At 39.0% G+C, this 20211-nt stretch overlaps 1 protein-coding gene across 3 annotated transcripts in view; it reads right to left on the reverse strand.

The window, feature by feature from the left end:
* Positions 1 to 19548, reverse strand: part of PPP4R3B (protein phosphatase 4 regulatory subunit 3B) — a 54866-nt gene extending 35318 nt beyond the window's left edge. For 2 of the 3 annotated variants that reach the window (XM_067565174.1, XM_067565173.1), the window contains exons 1-4: positions 19173 to 19548; positions 17765 to 17820; positions 9198 to 9296; positions 1315 to 1938 (exon numbers count right to left, since the gene is read on the reverse strand). In XM_067565174.1, coding sequence (XP_067421275.1) covers positions 1315 to 1938; positions 9198 to 9296; positions 17765 to 17820; positions 19173 to 19314 — 921 coding nt within the window. In that variant the 5' untranslated portion in view covers positions 19315 to 19548. Of the gene's footprint in view, positions 1 to 1314; positions 1939 to 5192; positions 5317 to 9197; positions 9297 to 17764; positions 17821 to 19172 lie in introns of those variants that run through there. The other variant, XM_067565175.1, reaches the window with a different exon arrangement.
* Between the last annotated feature and the right edge of the window lie 663 nt (positions 19549 to 20211).

A 20211-nucleotide genomic window follows, 5' to 3' on the forward strand; every position in this document is an offset into this window, starting at 1 on the left:
CTATAGCAAGAGCCCATATATACAAAAATAAATTAGGGAAAAAGGTGTCTCAAACCCAACTTCTTTTGTTCGTCAGATGTTTTATTTTTGAGTTTCTTTGGACTATCAATCCAATTAACTAATGTCATAAACTTTTATATAAGTATGAGAAACTCATACAATCCACAACCTAAAAGCAAGCAATTCACTTATATATATATATTTTTTTTTTCCCCTTTTCTCTCGATCTTCTGAGGCACCTTCTTGGAACATTAGTTTCCTATTGAATGGGAATTTCATTCCTTTCCCAATCCCCTATGCTTTCTTTCTTCCTTCCTCTCTGCTCTCTTTCTGGGATTTTTATCAGTCCCTCACTTTCATTAGTACACCTTTGGATTCCCTTCACCTTTCCTGTTTCTCAGAGACTATTCAGGTGCTGATCTTAATTAGTTTCATCCTTTGAGAAAACCTCGTATGCATAAGGGCCTAGACTAGGAGCGGAATAAAACCCATTAGGTACCTGTTGGTTTTATTCTGGTGCTAGCATATTGCAGCAGCAGAATTTGGGTTAGAAAATAGACTACCCACAATTTCATGTACAACATAAAGGGCCTTTTATCAAGCACTGTTTCAGGTACTTCCTGGTTGTGCTCCCATCTATTTTTCTAGTACTTCTGGCTAGTAAGTATCTAATAAATGTTTTTAAGCCCTTTACCAAACAACAGTTTTGCTTTTATTATTAAATACCACCATGGGACATTGATGTCAAGAAGCACTAATCAAATTAAGTAGGTTGTTATAGAGCACTTATTTGGTGCCACAAATGAACAGTACTAATGTAATATACTCAGAAACATTCCTGCTATACCTACTACAAATGCAGGATTAATGAACTGCTCTGAAAATATTATATTGAAATGTTATCCACAAATAAGAGAAATAAAACTGCATGTTACCCACATAACCTGATGAAGAGTTCAAAATGTGTCCTAATTCACTCATAGATCGAGTATTATTATACTATAGATGTGTGAAAGTTATTATGCTACTTCTAATCTATTCACCGTTTTCACTGCATTATTTTACTATTTATAATCAGTTTTTAAAGTATGTGATACATTTCAGATGATTTTAACATGTACTTTAAACTCAACTTATATTAAAATAAAAGCATAAAACTGTTTGAAGTGTGGGGAAGCACCAAGGATACTACACAAACGGAATGAAAGATATACATGTTAAAACAATACTGAATTAAATACGTACAATTAACCTCAAAATCACAACTGGAAGTCTCGATTTACAATCCCACCCCACCTCCTTCAATTCACTTACCTGCAACATACTGACAATCTCAACTTTGTTGAAGAAAATAAAGGAAGTGAGTGTAGAAAGAAAATTCTCTTCAAAAACTGATGGTGTTGGCAAGATGATGTCCTGAATGTACTGTACCCTGTAAGTCTGATGAATCTTTTGCCTAAGTTCAGAGTCTGTTATAGGTATAACCTCTTTAAATTTTGCTGTTTTGGTCAAGAACTCCCTGTGCCTTTTTGGCTGAGCCAAAGCAGGGTCATACTCGAGGCATCCCACAACATCCATAATACACTCATCAGAAAACATTACCTCAAACAGAGTTGCTTTATTGAGGAATAAAATTCCTCTAATAATTTCATACAAATGATGTAAGCCTTCAGTGTTCTCTAGATTCTCGCAAACCTGGAAAAGCTGCAATAGTTTTTTAATGTAGCCTTCATTTTCCAAGGCCAGAGCTAACTTTTCTCTACGGATGGGTGAGGAGAGAACAGAGGTAACTAAGTCAGCAATCTCTTCAAGTTTGTTGAGTTCACAAGTAGGAAGGTCAATCAAATGACTAGTTTCAGGCATTTCTTCAAAGCGTTCTTCTTCTGACTCATCAATAAGGTCCTGTGTGACTTCCACTGATGGATCTTTACCTTGAACCTAAAAATGAGTGTAAACAATTACTGTCTTATCCCAAAATTTACATAGAATCATAGAACTAGAATGGACATGGAGAGGTAATCTAGTCCAGTCTCCTGAATTTATGGCAAGACTAAGTCTTACCTGTCAGAGATGGTCTAATTGTTTGTCTAACTGCTCTTAAAAATCTCCAATGATGGAGATTTTTCTGTACATACATACAGAAAAACCTCAAGTTGGTAATTTAAATAAGCCATATATAATTATATGGTGCCAACAGCTTGCTAGGCACTTACAACCATGTATTAAGATAAGGGCACTACACCTAAATAATAATCATTTAAAAATGCTACACTTATTTCAAAACAAGGTAATTTGTTAAGACACAAAAATGTCCTTAGCTTCTTTGTAATTCCACTGAATAGTCTGTCATATTACAGAAGTTATTAAAATGTCTGAGGAGGTAGCGAGAGTGAAGTTTATACAGTAGGCATATAATGAATACCCACAAAAAGAACAATCCTGTTTGTAAAATGGATTAGCAGAAGCACTAGAGAAACCCAGTTATTAAAAACCTGCTGTTTCCCTTCCCATTTGGACATTATTTTGCAAGTCCCTTTCAGACCAAACAGAAATAAAGTCTTAAAAATACAAGAGCAAACTGAGACAGTGTTTGGATTATGTAACTAGGAATACACTCTCAATATTTACAGTGAATACTATACAAGTATTAAGTGAGATCTACTAAGGGTTTTAATTTGGCTGTGTAACTGCAAAGCCTTACATGTCACCGCCTACATTTCCTGCTCTCCCCATGCATGAGGAGTCTGTTCTGTGGTAGGCCTTCCCATGCCTACCAGAGTTCTAGGGGCAGGAAACAACTGCAGAAACCAGGCCCACGCAGCTACGTGTCTCGTGAGCTAAAAAAAGAGAAGGGGCTGAGCTGAAAAATATTTAGCTAAAGAAACTCAAGGTACCCAAGATATACAAACAAATTTTTGGAAGAGCAGTAAATCCTAAAAGCTCAGTGTTTAAAATGGAAATATGAAAGATCAACCACAGCAGTACTATGAGATGCTTGTTAAGTAAAACTTAATTTGTTCATTCACCATATAAAAACTTACACAGGACTGTTTTATACTAAACTAATTATAATAAAAATAAACCTAAAATAATAATAATAATAATATAGCACATTTCTTACTGATTTTTACTGAAATGTTTTACAAACTGTTTTGAAACATGTCTTAAGCAACTAAAAGACCAACAAAAATCAGTTGAGAGGAAGTCTTCTAATAAAGGTGGAGCAGAACTGTTCTCAACAATGTACCTGAGGATTCTTTAAGGTGGTCTTAAGACAGGGGGTTATCTATTGTACAAGTTTTACTTGATATCAACATGACAGCCACCTACTATTCCTTTACAATGTGATGGAAGGAAGACCAGGGGAAATTATTTTTTTAAAAGAGCTATGGAATGCCTAATATTCACTGAGAATAGATGGTTGTTTTTAATGATCTCATTCAAGAGGTCAAAGACTGATTTTAAATCCATGTTTCCAGATTTATTTCCAGTGGAAGATAACAGTGATTCCAACTTCACTTTTTCTGCCAAAGATCTTGGAAACCCAGATGAACTAATGTTGACCATTCCTGAACTCTTGATAAATCATCCAGTAAGTTATTAGCCAAAAGTCTGATCTTACTTGCCATGAAGGCTCACACTGCACAGAAGGTCTGGGATAATAGGAATAGGAACAATTTAAACTTTTCATAAAAATTTCAGACAGTAATTTTAGGAGATAGTGAAACTAAGGGCATGTCTACAAAGGGAAATTTATTGGCATACTATACCAGAATAACTCTGCGTAGACATTCTTATTCTTGAAAAAAGTATCCACATGAGGAATTATACCAATAGAACTGTAGCAATATAATTATATTGGTAAATTTCCCCATGTAGTCAAGCCCTAAAACACAGAAACGCTTCACTTAACACCCCACTGAGAAGAAGGGATGCAGTTCATATATCTTGGGGTAAAATCCTGGTCCCTCCTTGCTGGCAAAGGGAGATCCATTGCACAGGTCATACAATGCATTGGCTATGCCATCTTTAGACTGGCCTGGAGGATAAAGAGACCTATCCTAGTGCTTTGAACAAAGGAAGACTCCTTTGGCTTAACCGATTGATGTTTATTAATTTGAGCAGAAGGACCAAGGTTCTAGTATTGGTTCATCAGAGACATAGGATTTATCAAGGGTAATTCTGTCTGATGTCTACAGAGCACAGATTTACAGTGAGGCACAATGTGTGGAGCCCACACAGGGTGTGTAGGTGTATGCACATCTACCTGAAGTACATTTATAACTCTCTTTACCATAGTATGTGTGCACCTCAGTCTTAAATTTATTTTTCCTCACAACATCTCTGAGGTAGGAAAATACTATTATCCCCATTTTACAGAAGAGGAACTGCAGCACAGACATCCTGCACATTATCTCTGCTGCAGCAGAGCAGGAGAAATTTGATGACTGGGCTTGTGGCTTCACCAACCATTCCTCTGTTCTTGTGGTGGGGACAATGGCTATTTGAAAGCTAGTGCAGCGAAAAGGCTGGGCAAAGCAGCTGTTATGCAACTGGGAAACAGGCAAAAAGGAAGGAAAATATTCCTTCCATCCCACCCCAGACGAACTCAGCAGCACACAGCAGGTCAGTTTCAACTCTGCACTGGAGCCAGGATCTGGGTCTTAGGCAATTTTCATGTCTACACATTTAGAAAGACAACACTGTATGGCTTTACATTCAGAAGCATAGGTAGTCATCAATAGGCAGACCACAGGCCAAATCCTGATCGCCAGATGCATTTGAATGGATCCTGAAATCTATGTATTTAATAATAAAAAACAATAATATTTTCTCTGGAGTCTGGACCTTGACTATGCCTTGACCAAGAAATTTAGACCTTGACAAAAAATAATTGACTACTCCTGTTCAGAAGATTATTTTCCCAAACTATATGGGCTAGAAATTTTTAAAAACTAAATAAAAGTTCTGCAGAACCTGATGAGTAATTTTTCCCTCATGCACACACTAGTGATTGAGCAACCCTGCATTCCTGTTTATTAACAAAATCTACTAGGCATAATACAGGCTGATAATGTATTGGTTTCCTCACAATGAACTAGCAATACATCTCAATCCTGATGGGCAGAATCTTCTGCCATCACATCAAATTCTTGCAGTCATTTTGATATGGATAAAAGAAAGCCACCAACCTTTTTGCCAATTACATTTTGCATTAATTTAGTGCCTTTGAAAGATGTTGAATTGACAGCCCTGAATACTAGTTGCTCCATACTGCTTTGTCAATGCACCTCAACCTTATTGTAGAAACACCACCTTTAGAAGTGAGAAAGTAGATCATTTTCTGTACCAATGTAAATTCTTGGTTGAGGTTTCTGTTACAACTGCCAACAGAAATGTCACCTATTGATTTGTGGTTTTCTCTACTCCTGCCTTCCCCTTTAGGTCCCAGTATATAGGAACCTTGCACTAATACCAACTCATTTCATACCACTGAACAAATAAGAGTACTTTTTTGTCATTAACAATATAGTCCCCCTCACATAACTAAATTTTTTGCAACAAAAGCAAAGATTTAAGCTCTGCTATTTTGAGTATGCATAGTCAGTAGCGTAGTAACTCCTGCCCTTTCCATGAATGTGAAAAAAAAACTTCAAAAGCACATCACCACCACCACCACCACCTAGTCAATGAGTTGCAGTATTAATTTCTGCCCATTGACTTACAGTGGTACTTGAGAACCACAGAGAACCTTAAAACACCAAAGAAAATGAGCTAAGACAACTAAACCTAACCCCATTAAACTCAATTTTGCTCAAGCACTGCATTTCTGTGGCCAGAGTGCAGGGGGAGGGATAGTTCCCTTTCACTCCATGTATGTGGTCAAAAGCAGGCACAAAGGGTGCTGTAGTCACCTTAAACCTACAAAAACCTTAGATAAGTATTATTATAAATGAGTGTATTAACTTTATTTTACATCATTTTGTTTCACTTCTATATTGAAATAGGATTTCTATAGATTGCAGTGAACACACAAATTACAAAGCCAGAAAGGACTATTGTGATCATCCCTAGTCTGACATCTTGGGTAACACAGACCACAAGACCTCCCCGAATTAATTAATGTTTGAACTAGAGCATATCTTTTGGGAAAATATCCCATCTTGATTTAAAACATGTAACTAAAAGGTTGGACATTTTATTACTTCTGTCGGCCAAGCTAACAGCATACACCAGGGATTCCTAGTATCCCTCCATTCTCCTTGAGAAAAATCGGTGTGTGCCACCCTCCACCCCATCTATTTCAGGGACTCACTGAACCACCTCCAACCCCATCTCTCTCATTCCAGGGCCTCTGTTTATACCCCATTCCCTTCATGCCATAGCTTCTGCATGCCTCCCTATTCTCCGTCCCAGATTCCCCATTCTTCCTTCCCTCTTGCTATGGGCTCTATGAGCCGCTCTCATTTTAGGGCCCCTCATTCTTCCCCCTCTATACCAGAGGCTCTGTGCCCTCACCTTGTTCCCCGCCCCCTGCTCTCTCTCTCTCAACATTTGAAACTCAACTGGGACATGTGCAGAGATAAAATGAAGGGTATTTTTATGCTGGAATACGTTAATTTATACCATCAACTGGTTCTTTGATCTATAGAGAATTACAGAGAAGGCAGACACCGTGGCCATGCTAACCAGATGTCAGGGTCTGTGTCCCCCTTCCTTTTTCCATTTATTTATATTTCTGATTTTCACCAAAATCAACAGGCCTCTGCCCATTGATGCCCAGAATATTCCCTGAAATTTTGGAATTGATCAGATACGGTATTCAAAAGTTACTGTTACAACAGAGAAATACCATCAAGTTGAGTGTAAATAAAAATCTCTTTTTAATGAAACTCCAATCACACAACCTAACATGGTCACTTATTAACTTTATCAAATTGATGCAACTGAAAAGGCCAATGTAAATGGCAATCTCAAAACAGGTTTCTGATGTAAAATTTGTTTCTCCTCTTGTATTGATTTTACATTAGTATAATTCCATTATCTTGTTATTCCTGATTTATAACTGTGACCAGAATAAGTCCTGCAAAATCTAAATGAGCTATGTATGTTAAAAAAACCCTTTCAAGTGTTATGAGTAAAATACCAAAAAGTGCCTATGTCACGTTTTCAAAAGTAACTTCTGCAATTAGAAGTCTAAGTCTCATTGAAGAAGGGGGGAATGTAAATTAATAAAGTAATACACAGATTAATCCTCTAGATGAAGATCAGTGGCTCATTCCTCTAAACTTTGTTATAAAGAGTTAACAAAATCCCATAAGAATATACTGAACTGATCCAAAAATTAACGTGGTTGGCTCATTATTTGTTTTTGTTTCACTTACTCCAAAAATAGTCTGAAAGTTGACTGAAAAGTTGCCTAGTGTTGCTAATACTTCTAAAGATTATATCATCGCCAAAATGTTCTCTTCTACAGCAATACTCAAGCCTTAATTCTGCAACGTGTTGAACTCCCTCAACTAACAGCTCAGTGAATAAACCCATAGTCAATAGTCACTACAAGAACTATTTTTTTCTCTTTCTCTAGAAGAGATTAAACAGCAGTGTTAAAATGCTGCATCTCCTACACTGATATTAATGTACTCCTGCACCACTGCGCAAGTGCCAAATTCACATCCCCTGCAGAATAGATTCTGCCAGGGAGGTACTGAAAATACACCTTTTGCCCACCAGGGGCTGCTGTGGTGCCAGAAGAGGGCAGTCAGGTCACTGCCAGTGCAGCCACCTAGGCCAGATGAGGAGACAAGGGGTGGGGGGTTCAGAGCAGCTGATGTGGGGTCACAAAGACTGGGGTTCAGAAGGGTTGGGGGACAGACTGGGGGGCACAGGAGCTAGTAGGGTGCCATCACTGAGCCAGGGGACTGAATGGGTGTAGGGGCCACATGGGAACGGGGCAGATATGTCTGACTGAAGGGGAGAGACTCGGGGTCATCCAGGGTATACATGAGAGAGGCTCCCCAACTCCCTAACCCCTCTCCTCAAAAAAACACTGTTCCATTATTCTCCCACCAATACCCAACAACCCTTCAAGTATACTTTCAGGCTCCTTCTCAGCAATTACTTCCCTCTCTCTCAGCTTCTTTGTTATCCCGACTACCCCAAGCCCTTGCACGGCTTCTAAGGGGTGCGGGAAAGAAGTTTCTGTACTGTAGTTTAAATGAATTACTCAAAGTTCTGTATTAATATGCCTAGTAAGGAATCTATTAATCAAAACACACTTCCTGAATCTTTTATGGTACCTGTATTGTTACATTCTACTTGCTGACAGGTATTTTGAAATAAATTACCAAAATAATTGAAACTGGCATGATTATTTTGACAAATAAAATATGCAGAATTTTAAAATATTGTATGCAGAATTTTTAATTTTTGGTCACAGAATTCTCTCAGGAGTAATTAATGGTTCCTAAATTTAAGGAAAACCTCAAGATAAACAAACAACATTTTGGTGTATAAAAGATATCTTAAGCCATAGCTAATCACAAAGAGTAAACCACTGAAGACCACAGTTAAATGCCAAATATAATAATGGATAATTAAACAAAGATGCCAGCTTGACAACCTGATATGCAAAGCAGGACTGAAAGAGCTAGCTTTCACGTTAGAAAGTACTGAAAATCAGAGTTTCAAAAGTTGGAAGGTAAATTCTATAGTTTTTGCCCACTTATTTTGTTGAACTATGAAACAGATTTCTAACGTTTCTAATAGGAAAAGTTGATTACTTCAGTCTTAATTTCAAACTTTGGGGCCGTTCTCTTTTCAGATGCCATTTTAATGATACTTCCTAGAAGAGGCAATCACTGAAGAGAGATACTGAAAAGTAGAAAGCACAGAATGTTTATTTTATTTAGCCTGTGCCATTTTTCAGAAAAATCTATACTTTGTCAAACTGAAGCTGATTTCCTGGGAATTAGGTGAAACTGAAAAGACTATTCTAATGAGCCACTGAGCAGCTACAGGCATCAGTGTCAACAGTAAAGAATCAGAATAAGGGTATCAGACAGCTAAAGCCTAAGAATATAAACATGCAGTAATACTTTTATTTCATACTAAATTTCAAAATTATGGCACACAAAATAGACAGGACACATCATCAACATTTGAAAATAATTAGAATTTTAAAAATTCAACTGTACCTGGCAAATTTTTTCCCAAATTTCATCGCAGCCAGCTTTTTCTTGAAAACTCAACGCTAAATCATAATTCTCTGCTTCTGACCAAACAATCAAGGTGTCCTATACACAAATAAATATTTGTTATTTTCCAAAAAATTTCAGGTACGATACGAAATAGACTGAATAAGTAATATATCCAAGGATGCAATTATTACTTCAACTGGTGTTAAAACTGTCAAGACAGAATGACATATTGCAACAAGGAGGACTAAATTACCAGTTCTGCCATAAGTATAAAACTCTTCACAGTCTCCTTCACTCATGCCCTAGCACCCAAGACATAGTTTAATCAAATCTTATTACTTTTAAACTTTCAGAATATTTACATGAACGGAAGACTTAATATTCCTCCTCTCAACAGAAATACCCTGTAAATTTAAGGTAGTTGCAAAGGTGAATGCATACAATAATTATAGTAAACAACTTATTTACAATAGGGACATAAATAAACATTCTATATTTATAAAAACACACACACAAGATTACATTCATATTTTCCTTTCAGAGAACGTTTAACACAATTTGGGAAATAATTCCACATACATTCCAAATTTGTAATTTTAAATACAGATCAACTTTACCTCATAAAGAGATTAGGTGGATAAAAATAATTTTTTTTAAATTGGGTTATTTTATTAAATACTGGTTTATTTAAAAAAAACAAAACCTATTTAAAATTAAATTTGAAATTATGACAACCTACATTATAGTTTAAATTTATTCTAATCTATTAAAATAATTAAAATTTTAAAAAGCAATATATGTTCAGCACTAAAGTTTTAAAGAAAGTTGAATGACTGAACTGGTGGATGAAAGCCCCTGGCTACACTCCTGGAACCAGAGTCCTCTGAAGTGCTAACCTAGCTTTTGACAGCAACAGCCTTTCTTCTGAAGCTACCGAGAATATATTTTCTTCATTTCAATTTAATTATTTCAGTTCAATTAGTTCATTCAAAGGTAAAAATCAAAAAAGTTGTGAAACCTGATTGGAAAGCACTTGCAATTTATGAATAAAAAACTAGGTGTGAGAGGATGAGACTTACTAGTTCTAAAATCTTGAAGCACACAGTGACAAACAATCAATTCAATTCACTAACTGCAGATGAGATGTCCTGTGTTAATAAATCAGTTTTAAATAAAAAACATGTTTTGATAAGCTTTTATATCCAGCACATTTAAGATGTTTAAAATTAGTGCAATGAAACTAACTTCAAGATGTCTTTTTTTGCATTTTAATTGCATTCAAATAATGCTTGATGCAAAACACAAGTAAAAAGTTAATCTAGTAAATTAGAAATGCATTATTCACCATTTTCTAACATAAAAAATGTTTTATAACAAAAAAATTAAGAATCTGTATTTACATAAATTAAATTCTATAACTGCTTAAATAAATGTGTACAGATACAGTATTCCTTCCTGGTTTTCAAAAAGAAGCACCAAATCTAACACACAGGTTATATTTAACTGCAACTCAACATGTTTTCATGGTTACCATGAGAACTAACCTTTCTTTAGGAAAGCAACTAAAAAGTACAAATGCAAAAATACACTTAAAACTGATTATTTAAATCAAAGTTCAAAATCACTTTGATTTTAATCAATCCACCCTGTAAAGAGGCAAGCCTTTTAGAAAAAACTACAAGGTTTGCTTCGTATTACATTATAGAGTTTATATAGTGTACAATATATTTCTTTTAAACAAGTTATTCATTAAATATTCATAAGATATTGGTGTTATGAATTTTTATTGAGGACTTGTCAATACAAACACCAAGTTCATGGCAATCTGGGGTGTAAATCTACCTCACACTAGCCAGCTGTACCATATCCTAAGTGCCCATGTGGACCCTGTTGCAGCACTCGACAGTATGCTGGCAAGTTAAAGTCCACTAGAGAATTTGTAGTATGAGGCTAGTTCCAGGTTGATTTACACCTTGGTTTACTGCTAGAAATTCATACATATAAGCCTCAAAGAGTACCACTTCATTTTTTTTCCTCTTCATAAATATTCCTCCTGCTTTCTTCACTTCCTTGTTTGCAAACATGGAACCTGAAAGGACTGGAGGGATCCTGTGAATTTACTGGACAGATTCAAGGAAAAATAAGCAAAGGTTCTTGTTATGATGTAGAAAAAATTTAGAGGGCCAAGTCCAGCTCTGACTAGATCAAGCTCAATTCCACTGACATCCACTTAGACCAGAATGCTAACTATTTTATCAGGAGTCAATGCCTAGTTTTTCTAGTTTGGTGGAGAGGAGGGGAGAAGAGATGGTGATAGCATGAATTAAGTGGATATAGATATATATATATTTATTTAAGAAATTGCAACTTTGAAGACCAGGAAAAAGAAAATCTTTCTAAAGGTAGCAAACAGAGAAATATATGCAAAGGTGGTAAAGTAGTTTTGCAGTGTAACACCATGCTAAAATTTAGGAAATACATCAGGAGGTGGGTAACAGCATATAAAGTCTCATCTCTGAACTACTAGTGACCAAAAGGTAACATGGGGAAAATCCATAAGAGGAACAAGAAACTGAGGTATCTTATAGAGTTTCTCCCGAGTAATTACTATGGGTGAACCAACAGGATTTGTGTCTCTGTAAACCAGGTTGACCATTTAGCCCACAAATAAATGGATGTACCAGCAGAAGCCCAGTGCCAGCCACAGCTCGCAGCCCAGCCCTGGCCTCCATCCCTCAGCAGCATGGATCCTCATGAAGCATGACACCCCTCCCACCCCCAGCCATCAAAAACCCCAGCCATCAAAAACCCCATTCCAAAACCCCATTTGTTAGGTGTTCCAATATAAAGTGGAGCCATCACCACAAGACACTGCTGACATTATCTTTGGTACACAATTCTCACAGGGCTGAAGTAGATAGGTTTATCCACAGTGGGTTTGACTACTCTAGACTTTATTGCCCTGAGTTAAGGCTTCTCTATTCGGGAAAGTTTACCAGTTATACTGGCATATTTCAGACCAATACAGTTAAACCAGTATAATTATAATGGTATAAATCACTGTGTGAACACTTATTCTGAAAACTTTTTCCTGTTTAGTTTAAACCAATTCCAAAGTGACATTAGCTAAACACAAAAAGCCACTCTTACTCTAGAGAATCCACATAGGGAGTTATACCAGTATAACTATATAAAGTTTAAATGTACACCTCACCTTAGCTTATACCAGTATAATTTTCCTGTGTAGACAAGACAGACATTGCTAGTTAACTTGAGGTACTTCACACATTTGTAAAGGCTACACCCTCCCCCTCCCATCTGACTGAGGCTCCTAGTGTGTTCTTCCTTCATCCTATGGATCATTTCTTGTTGCCTGAAACGTCTGGGGGAGATAGACTGGGTATGTCTATCTCTGGAGAGTCTTCCATGCAAATGAAAAGGAAATATGGAAATGGAAAGACAATGCCATAGAGCTGGCACTGCTCCTCCGTGCCTTAACCTAAAAGCACCTGATTTAGCTCTCCCCATGTGCATGGAAGAATAGAAAAAAAATTCATCACCATTTAACAACTGTTCATTATGTTGAAGGCCACCTATCTAGTCCCTGACAGACAGATGTCTTCATAACATAAAGAGAGCACACAATTACATTTTTAGGCCATGTCTATACAGTGAGCGCAACAGTGGCATAGCTATGGTGCTGTTGCTATGTAGAATGTTTTTTTCTGTCTCTGTAAGTAATCTACCTCCCTGACAGGCAGTCACTGGGTTCATGAAAAAAATTCTTGCTAGCCATGTCTAGAGGTTAGGTCAGCATAGCTACGGCCTTCAGAAGTGTGAATTTTTCTCACTCATGGGAGCCAGCTCTGTTGACCTAACTTTTACGTGTAGATCAGACATAGTTGCCAAAACTGAAACAGCACAGAAACTTACTTACTTTCTCATCTTAAAAGGGGATCATTCCAGGGGCTTGTCTTCAACGCAAAGTTAATTACTGTTACAGCTCGAGTGTTGCCCATAATTTGACCCCCATACATACAAACAAACAAACAACTTTTGCTCAAGTACAGTGCTGCCATTAACTTGAGTTGGTGGGTACAAAAGGGAGTAGAGGCTAAAACCCAAGTGAACACAAATCTTCAGTTCCTAACATGATCACTTTGAAGTGTGGATACAGGCTAGCACCACTCTAATGCAGCTAGTCTTCCAATACTTTCCCACAATCCCTCAGCTATCTCTACTCCACCTCTGTATGTATCTTGTACACTCTCCTTCGAGGGGGAGGGGGGGGGAGGGTGTGTGTAAAAAAAACCCAAACACACTGCTGCTTTCTCATGAGAACAAGTCAGTACAAAAATGCCCACCATTGCATCTCATACCCTACGTCAGCCTCCTTCTTCCAAAATGAGAGGGCTGCGTTAATGCCAATAACTGGCACAAGCTAATTTTAACTTCGTGTTGCCAGACTAACATCACTTCTGCCCATGTGCCCAGAAAAAACAGACAAGCTCTCCTACAGTACAATGCAAAAGAATTCATAGTGACTCAGCATACTGCAGCACTAAGAACCATAGAATGTGCACCCAGAAGTCTGAGTGCCACATACAAATGGATACTGTGCCACTGTTATTTCATAGTGTGGTCACTCTCATTACAGCTAAGCTAATTTGAGAGGAGTAACTTGAGTGCAGATCACTCAGGTTAACTCTATATGGAAGACATACCCCAAATCATGGTTGAACACGCTCGTGTAGCAGTGTGGAGAACTCTACATTGCTGTTGCCAATGCTATTTCAGATTCTGTAGTCAATCAGCACTTTTCACATGATCTCAATTTTTTTTTTTAAACAAGAAAATATCTTTAAATATATTAAATGCAATAGTTCCTCTAAAAATGTACCTGGAAACATTCTTTTAATTTTATTTTAAAACCATGTTTACATGTGTTATTTTCAGCAAAACAAGTATTGGGTCTTTTCAACTCAAGTCTACAATTCAAAATGTGTTTTTGCTTACTGTAATTTGAAGATTTTTTTCTGCAGCATATGTGTCAATACAAACTTAGGTATATACACACCATAAATGAAGGTGTAACTGTAGTATGGTTAGGCATATCTCTGCTAGGTTTTATCTAGCTAATGCAGGTAATAATAGCAGTGAAGGCATGTCAGTATGAACACTGGCAGGGGGTAGCAACCTGAGTACACACCCAGTGTCCATGTCAGGCTTGTGCTCAAGTGGCTGGATGCACTGAAGCTTACGCTGTTTTACTGTTACCCAAGCTAGCTTGGGTATGCCTACCTGTGCTACAATTACGTCTTCATTTGCAGTGTTGACATACCCTTAGAAAAAGAGGAAGAAGATTAAATATTGTGTGTGTTTAAACAGATTAAGAGTTTGCTTCTTTTACAGTGAAAATATTTGCAAACAACTGCTCAATTGCTATATGCAATTTTTCACGAGTAACACTAACAAGATTAAGAACTAGAACAATGTGAATGGTAACTTTCCCCCCATTATAATCTGTCACAGAGTAATCAAAAAGTGACCCGTTAAAGTTTATTTTACGCACACGCACGCACGTCGGATTTTAAATCTGAAGAGTGTTTCAAAATGCTGTCTGAAATGACAAATATTTACAAAGCTCCTAAATTCAGTTAATTTACAGTCTAATTTTAACCCTCATCTTCATGTACCAAAAAGGAATAGGTACATACTAAATCCGCGTTCAAAGGGAGAATCAATTATTTCCAACTCTGAAGTAAAACAGATACATTACTGTGGCTAAATGTCTGTATGTCTTCATAGAAACACGAGTTAGAACTGTGACAAAAAAGGACACGGTTACCAAATACATACAAACTCTACCCCACTCTGCTCACACTGGCAGAAATTATGGAAATTCTCAAAAATTATTAAAGAAGAAATTTAGGAGATTTACTTTAAAAAACTTCTAATGTTTAGCAGAGTTCTTCTACAGGACAACAACAAAAACCCTGTAACTCATTCACTATTAACAGCCAATATTCCCCTGTGTTTTTCCCTTATGTAAAAAAGTTCTCTTTGTAAAAAAACAATTTTTATTAGGTATGTTACTCGAGTGCGTTCAATTACCTGGTCTGCCACAGATTTTCTGTGTGATCTTGGGCAAGTCACTTAGTTTCTCTGTACCTTAGTTCCTCAGCTGCAGAAAGGGAAAAATAGTACATCCCTACCTAATAGAGGAATTGTGAGGATAAATATATTAAAGACCAATGTGCTCTGGTAGTACAATAATGGGAGCCACATAAGTAATCTAAAAATAGACAGACGTTTTACAGGATTGCAACATGCAAAATGAAAATTTTGTGCTATCCAGCTTTGGAGTACACCCACCTAACCTACAAAACCATAGGACAGATTGATACCTGGCTACACATCTTTATTATGTCAGATGTAAACCGAACCATCTCATGGCTTTTCTCAAAGCTTGGAAAAGATCAGCACCTACGTATAAGTCACCTGGCTGAAGCTAAATTCTGACAAGAGTATGGGGACATGGAGACTCTCCTCCATAACCCTACCCTGAACAGATGAAGGCATCTGTGCTCAATTATTAAATTGGTTTATAGTCTGAGGACCCTAAGGCTACACTATACTTGGACACCTAAATACCTACAGTGGAAAAAAACCCACCCAATTCCATCTGTGGCTGGCCAGAAAGTTTTGCCTGATCCTATCAGATTCAGATCTGGATATGGGGAGCCATGCTTTTGTAACATCTAATTGACTATTGCAATCCTCTAGCTAGGAATCGAGTCCCATGCTCTCAGAAGGCTCCACAAACTGCTGAGACCACTGCACTTCTTTGGGACAGCACAGATCAAAGATCATGATGAAGCAGGTGAGACTTAGCGACAAAACATTGTTGGCCAAAAGGGATCTGGATATGGAATTAACTTCCAGAGAAAGTTAAATGAACACAGAATTTGACCATCTTTTAAAACCCCTGCAAAGTCCTCATCTTCCAAAAACTTTTCTCATCCTAGCAAGAATACTTAGCATAAACAATCCTTAACCACCCAGAATTCCCCATCCCTAAAAAACAGCAAAACCAAGCAAACAAAACCACACCCCATCTTAAGAACAGTTGTTACCCACAAAAAATGAATAGAACCAGAGTCAATGAAGTCCACTAGGAACTTTGCTATTGATTTTATATGAAAGGTTCTCAGACGCCATAGTGATAGGTGGCAATATGAAATATTAAAGAGAGAATTCAGAACGAGCCAACTTACCAAAAGTCAAAACTATCTGCACTTGGTATTGCATTCAGTATTCACGTGCTCTCTCTCTAGTGAGCACAAGTCCTGTCAAAGGCTATCTTGATTTTCAAAATGCAGCACAGAAATGGACTCAACTACCTTATAAACCATCCCTCTCCTCTCCAATCATAACCTCCCCATGACACCTATACTCCAGTGGAGCAATTAAACCATCATCCAGTAGCTAGAAACTTGTGACCATGGGAGATAAAGAACCTTCCCAGGGGCTCGAGCCAAGAGTATGGAGCTCAATGCCAGATTAAATCAGGTTGACCAATTATCTCGCTGCATTCAGAACTAAATGCAAATCTGTTTACTGAAATTCTCTTGCAACAGTACTGCATAGTCTCTTTTTTTAAAATTAAATTAGAAAACCTCATCTTGCCCCTTTATGGCAAGGGTAGAAAAGCTTTGTTTGTTTTTTTTCTGGTGGGAAATGCTCAGAAACTATGGTGACAGATACTAATATAAGAGCCTGGATAAAAGAGGAAGAGAATCTACTGTGGAGAAAAATAAAAGCAGCCAAAACCCAACAAGGACAACATATGAAAACAATCTGTTGTAGAAAAATAGAAAAAAAGAACAGAAGGAGAAAGAATAGGTAATAAAAGCAAGAGACGCATAGTAACATTACATTTTTTAAATGGACTACCAGAAGGTTGACAATATGTTAAATACAGTGCCCAACTGCTTTATTCTTTTGATTTACAGAAGGCATGCCCTCAATAGGCAAGTGTATTTCCCCTCTGATTAGTCAGCTTACTTAGGCTAGCAGGCAGGCTTGAATAATAATAATAATAATAATAATAATAAAAAAAAACAAAAACCCACACATTAAAGGCAAATTCCTTGATGTCATTTCCAGAGGATGAATTAAAGAAATAACCAGTATGCTGAAACACAGCTGGTGGAGGCTTTATTTTCCGGTGTGAAATAATTATATAATTCAATATTGCATGAATGACAAAAATAAAAAGGAATCAATTATATGTATACTCCATATTTAAGTAGTCTTCCTTTCATGAGTTCAAGATATTCCCCAAAATGCCTAACACCTTGAACCAGACTAACACCTTAAATGATAGCACTAACAGAGTGCAATTTTTCAAAGTTTGCAAACAATTTTTCAACCTGAACAGAAAAATAAACAACATCAGCAAATCTGTGTAGTAAACATTTTGCCCTTTCCCGGAAATCAGCACTGTTTTTTGTGCCATATTCACAGTATGAAATCATATGCCAAAAGAAGCTGGTACTTGCCTGCTGTTTTTGATATGCGGTGTTTGGATTGATCTTTGATTCCAACAATAAAGAACCTGAAAAGATTATAAGGAATTACATTTAGGAAGTTTAACAAAACAAGCATCTCTATGGCTTTTACAACTGGCCATGTACCAACAAACATGTTATATTTTAATTAATCCATATCTTCCAGACAGTCCAAGGGAACATTTTCGTTTTAATGGAAATCCCTACACACTCTGAATAAGCCAGGTAATAGGCAAAGCCAAAATAAAATATTCTGATTTAAAAACTTAAAACACAATTTCATTTATTTTAGACTCAATATTGTGTGTATTTATTTTAGATTCAATGTCCTGTGTATTGTTGTTTTCCTGCTGTCTTATTCAGCAATCTGACAATTGTGAAGAATGTTGTTAAATCAACATTAACTGGTACAAAATTACAACATGCAGCGTAAGCTAAAAATTTACTTGCCCCACACAAGGATGTGGATTTTTTGCTCATATCTCCTTGAGGTGCCCTTCAGAAATGAATGATCTAGACTCTATAAACCCAAAGACTTTATTTTGTGTAAGTAACATATGTATCCTGGCAACAGCTCTGGAGTAATCTATACCAGGCCTCAGAAGGTTTATTTAGCACATTAGCACCTGTCAGCTGACAAAGCTGCCACTATATTTTTTTTCTTCTTAAGAAAAAAATAAACCAACCCACACAAACAAACAAGGTGAACTTTAAGAGACAATTTTAAAAATACAAACCACCCCCATCAGCAAGTTTCACCTTCCCAAAACACAGAGAATTCACAAAGAGAAATTCGCTGCATTGACCAGAAAAAAGAAAACTACTTTCAAAAACAAGAACAAGACTACTTATTAGAGTGCTTCTAGAAAATTTTGAACAAGGGGTGTCACTTAGACTTCATCGTCCCCTCACTGCTAGGCGAGGCCGGCAGACTCAGTCACGGGGTTAGGAAGCGTTTGGAGTCACTTCAGCGCAGATCACACTCGGCCACACTGGCTGGAAAAGGAAAGTTTGGAGGCAGGAGGAAGAAGCCCCCCTAAAGACGCTGCCAGCCTCTCAGGGTCAGGGAACTGGGGAGACACACGAGCCCGACCCATGGAAGGAGGGAGTGTCAGTGCCTGGGGCTCTGCTGGGACAGGCCCAGGGCAGGGGGCTGTGGTGGGGTCAGTGTTTGCGGGTCACTGGGCGAGGAGGAGAAGAAATCAAACGTTTTCTCCCCTCTCCCAGTCCCCTTGTCCCAGCAGCCGGGCCCAGCCACCTGAATCTGTGAGCCGGGCAGCGACCGGCCGGGGCGAGCTCAGGGCACGGCTGGGGCCAAAAGTCGCAGGCCCCCCCGCCCGGCAGGCAGGGCCTAGGCCGAGGCCGAGGCCTCCCCGCAAGCTCCTGGCTCAGCTCTCACCGTCCGACTCGGCCCGCACCAAGAGCGACATCCCCTTGAGCCGCTCTACGTAAGTGGAGGAGACGTGCCCGGTGCCCCTGTCGTCCCATTGCCGGTCTTCGTTGAGGGTGTAGACCTTCACCCGCCGCCGGGTGTCCGACATGGTGCAGCCCGCTCGGGGCCTGCGCGCCGGCTCGCCGCCTCCGCAGGGTGGGGGAGTCGCTCACGGGCAGCGCGGGGCCTTTAACACGCCGCTTTTCATGGCTCCTTGAAAGCGAGAGGGCAAAGCGGAGCCTCCGGCGCGGCGCGGCGCGGCCCGGCCCCCCTCACTTCGCGCCGCCGCCGCCTCAGCAGCTAGTACAACAGCGCGGCCGCCATCTTGTAACCCGACTCTCCTGCCTTTCTCTTCCTTTCAGGAGCGCGTGCCACGGGCTCCACTCGCAGGGGCTACGGCGGCCGAGAGCCCACGCGCTGCTGCTGGGAGGACGGAGGGGGCGGGGCCTAAAGACCCGCCCAGCCCAGTCAGCCTGAGCCCACCCGCCACACGCTGTAACACCCTCCCACCACTGAGTGACCTCAGCGCCCCCCTTGCAAAGCCCACGACAGAATCCAGCCCCCCCCCCCCCCCCACCCTGCAACCACTGTGCCCCTTACAACCACCATCCTGCTATCTGCCCCAGCCCCACCAGCCCCACCAGCCCCTATCCACGCTGGGACGCCCCAGCCCACAGCCCCCATGAACAAAGCGGCCCAGTGACCCCCACTGGCCTGGATCCTGTCAGAATGTAACACCCCAGCTGCTGAGACACCCTAACAGTGCCTGAGCTGCCTCTCTCCCCTTTATTAGAGCAGGGGATACAGATCCCTTTGATTCTAGAGGTTTAATCAAAGGGGGTTGGAGGATTGGGGGGGTTCGTTCATAAGACCCAAACACGCTGGTGGTTGCATTCACTATTTAAAATGTCGTCTCCAACACGGAAACACTTTAGATTGTAAAAAAACCTCCGTAGGTGCCCTGATTACAGGATACAAATTAATAAAACACAAACATTCCTCATCA

The sequence above is a fragment of the Emydura macquarii genome, unplaced genomic scaffold (assembly GCF_026122565.2).
Source record: "Emydura macquarii macquarii isolate MOO-44397 ecotype Brisbane River unplaced genomic scaffold, CSIRO-AGI_Emac_v2 contig_2676, whole genome shotgun sequence".
Lineage (NCBI taxonomy): Eukaryota > Metazoa > Chordata > Testudines > Chelidae > Emydura > Emydura macquarii.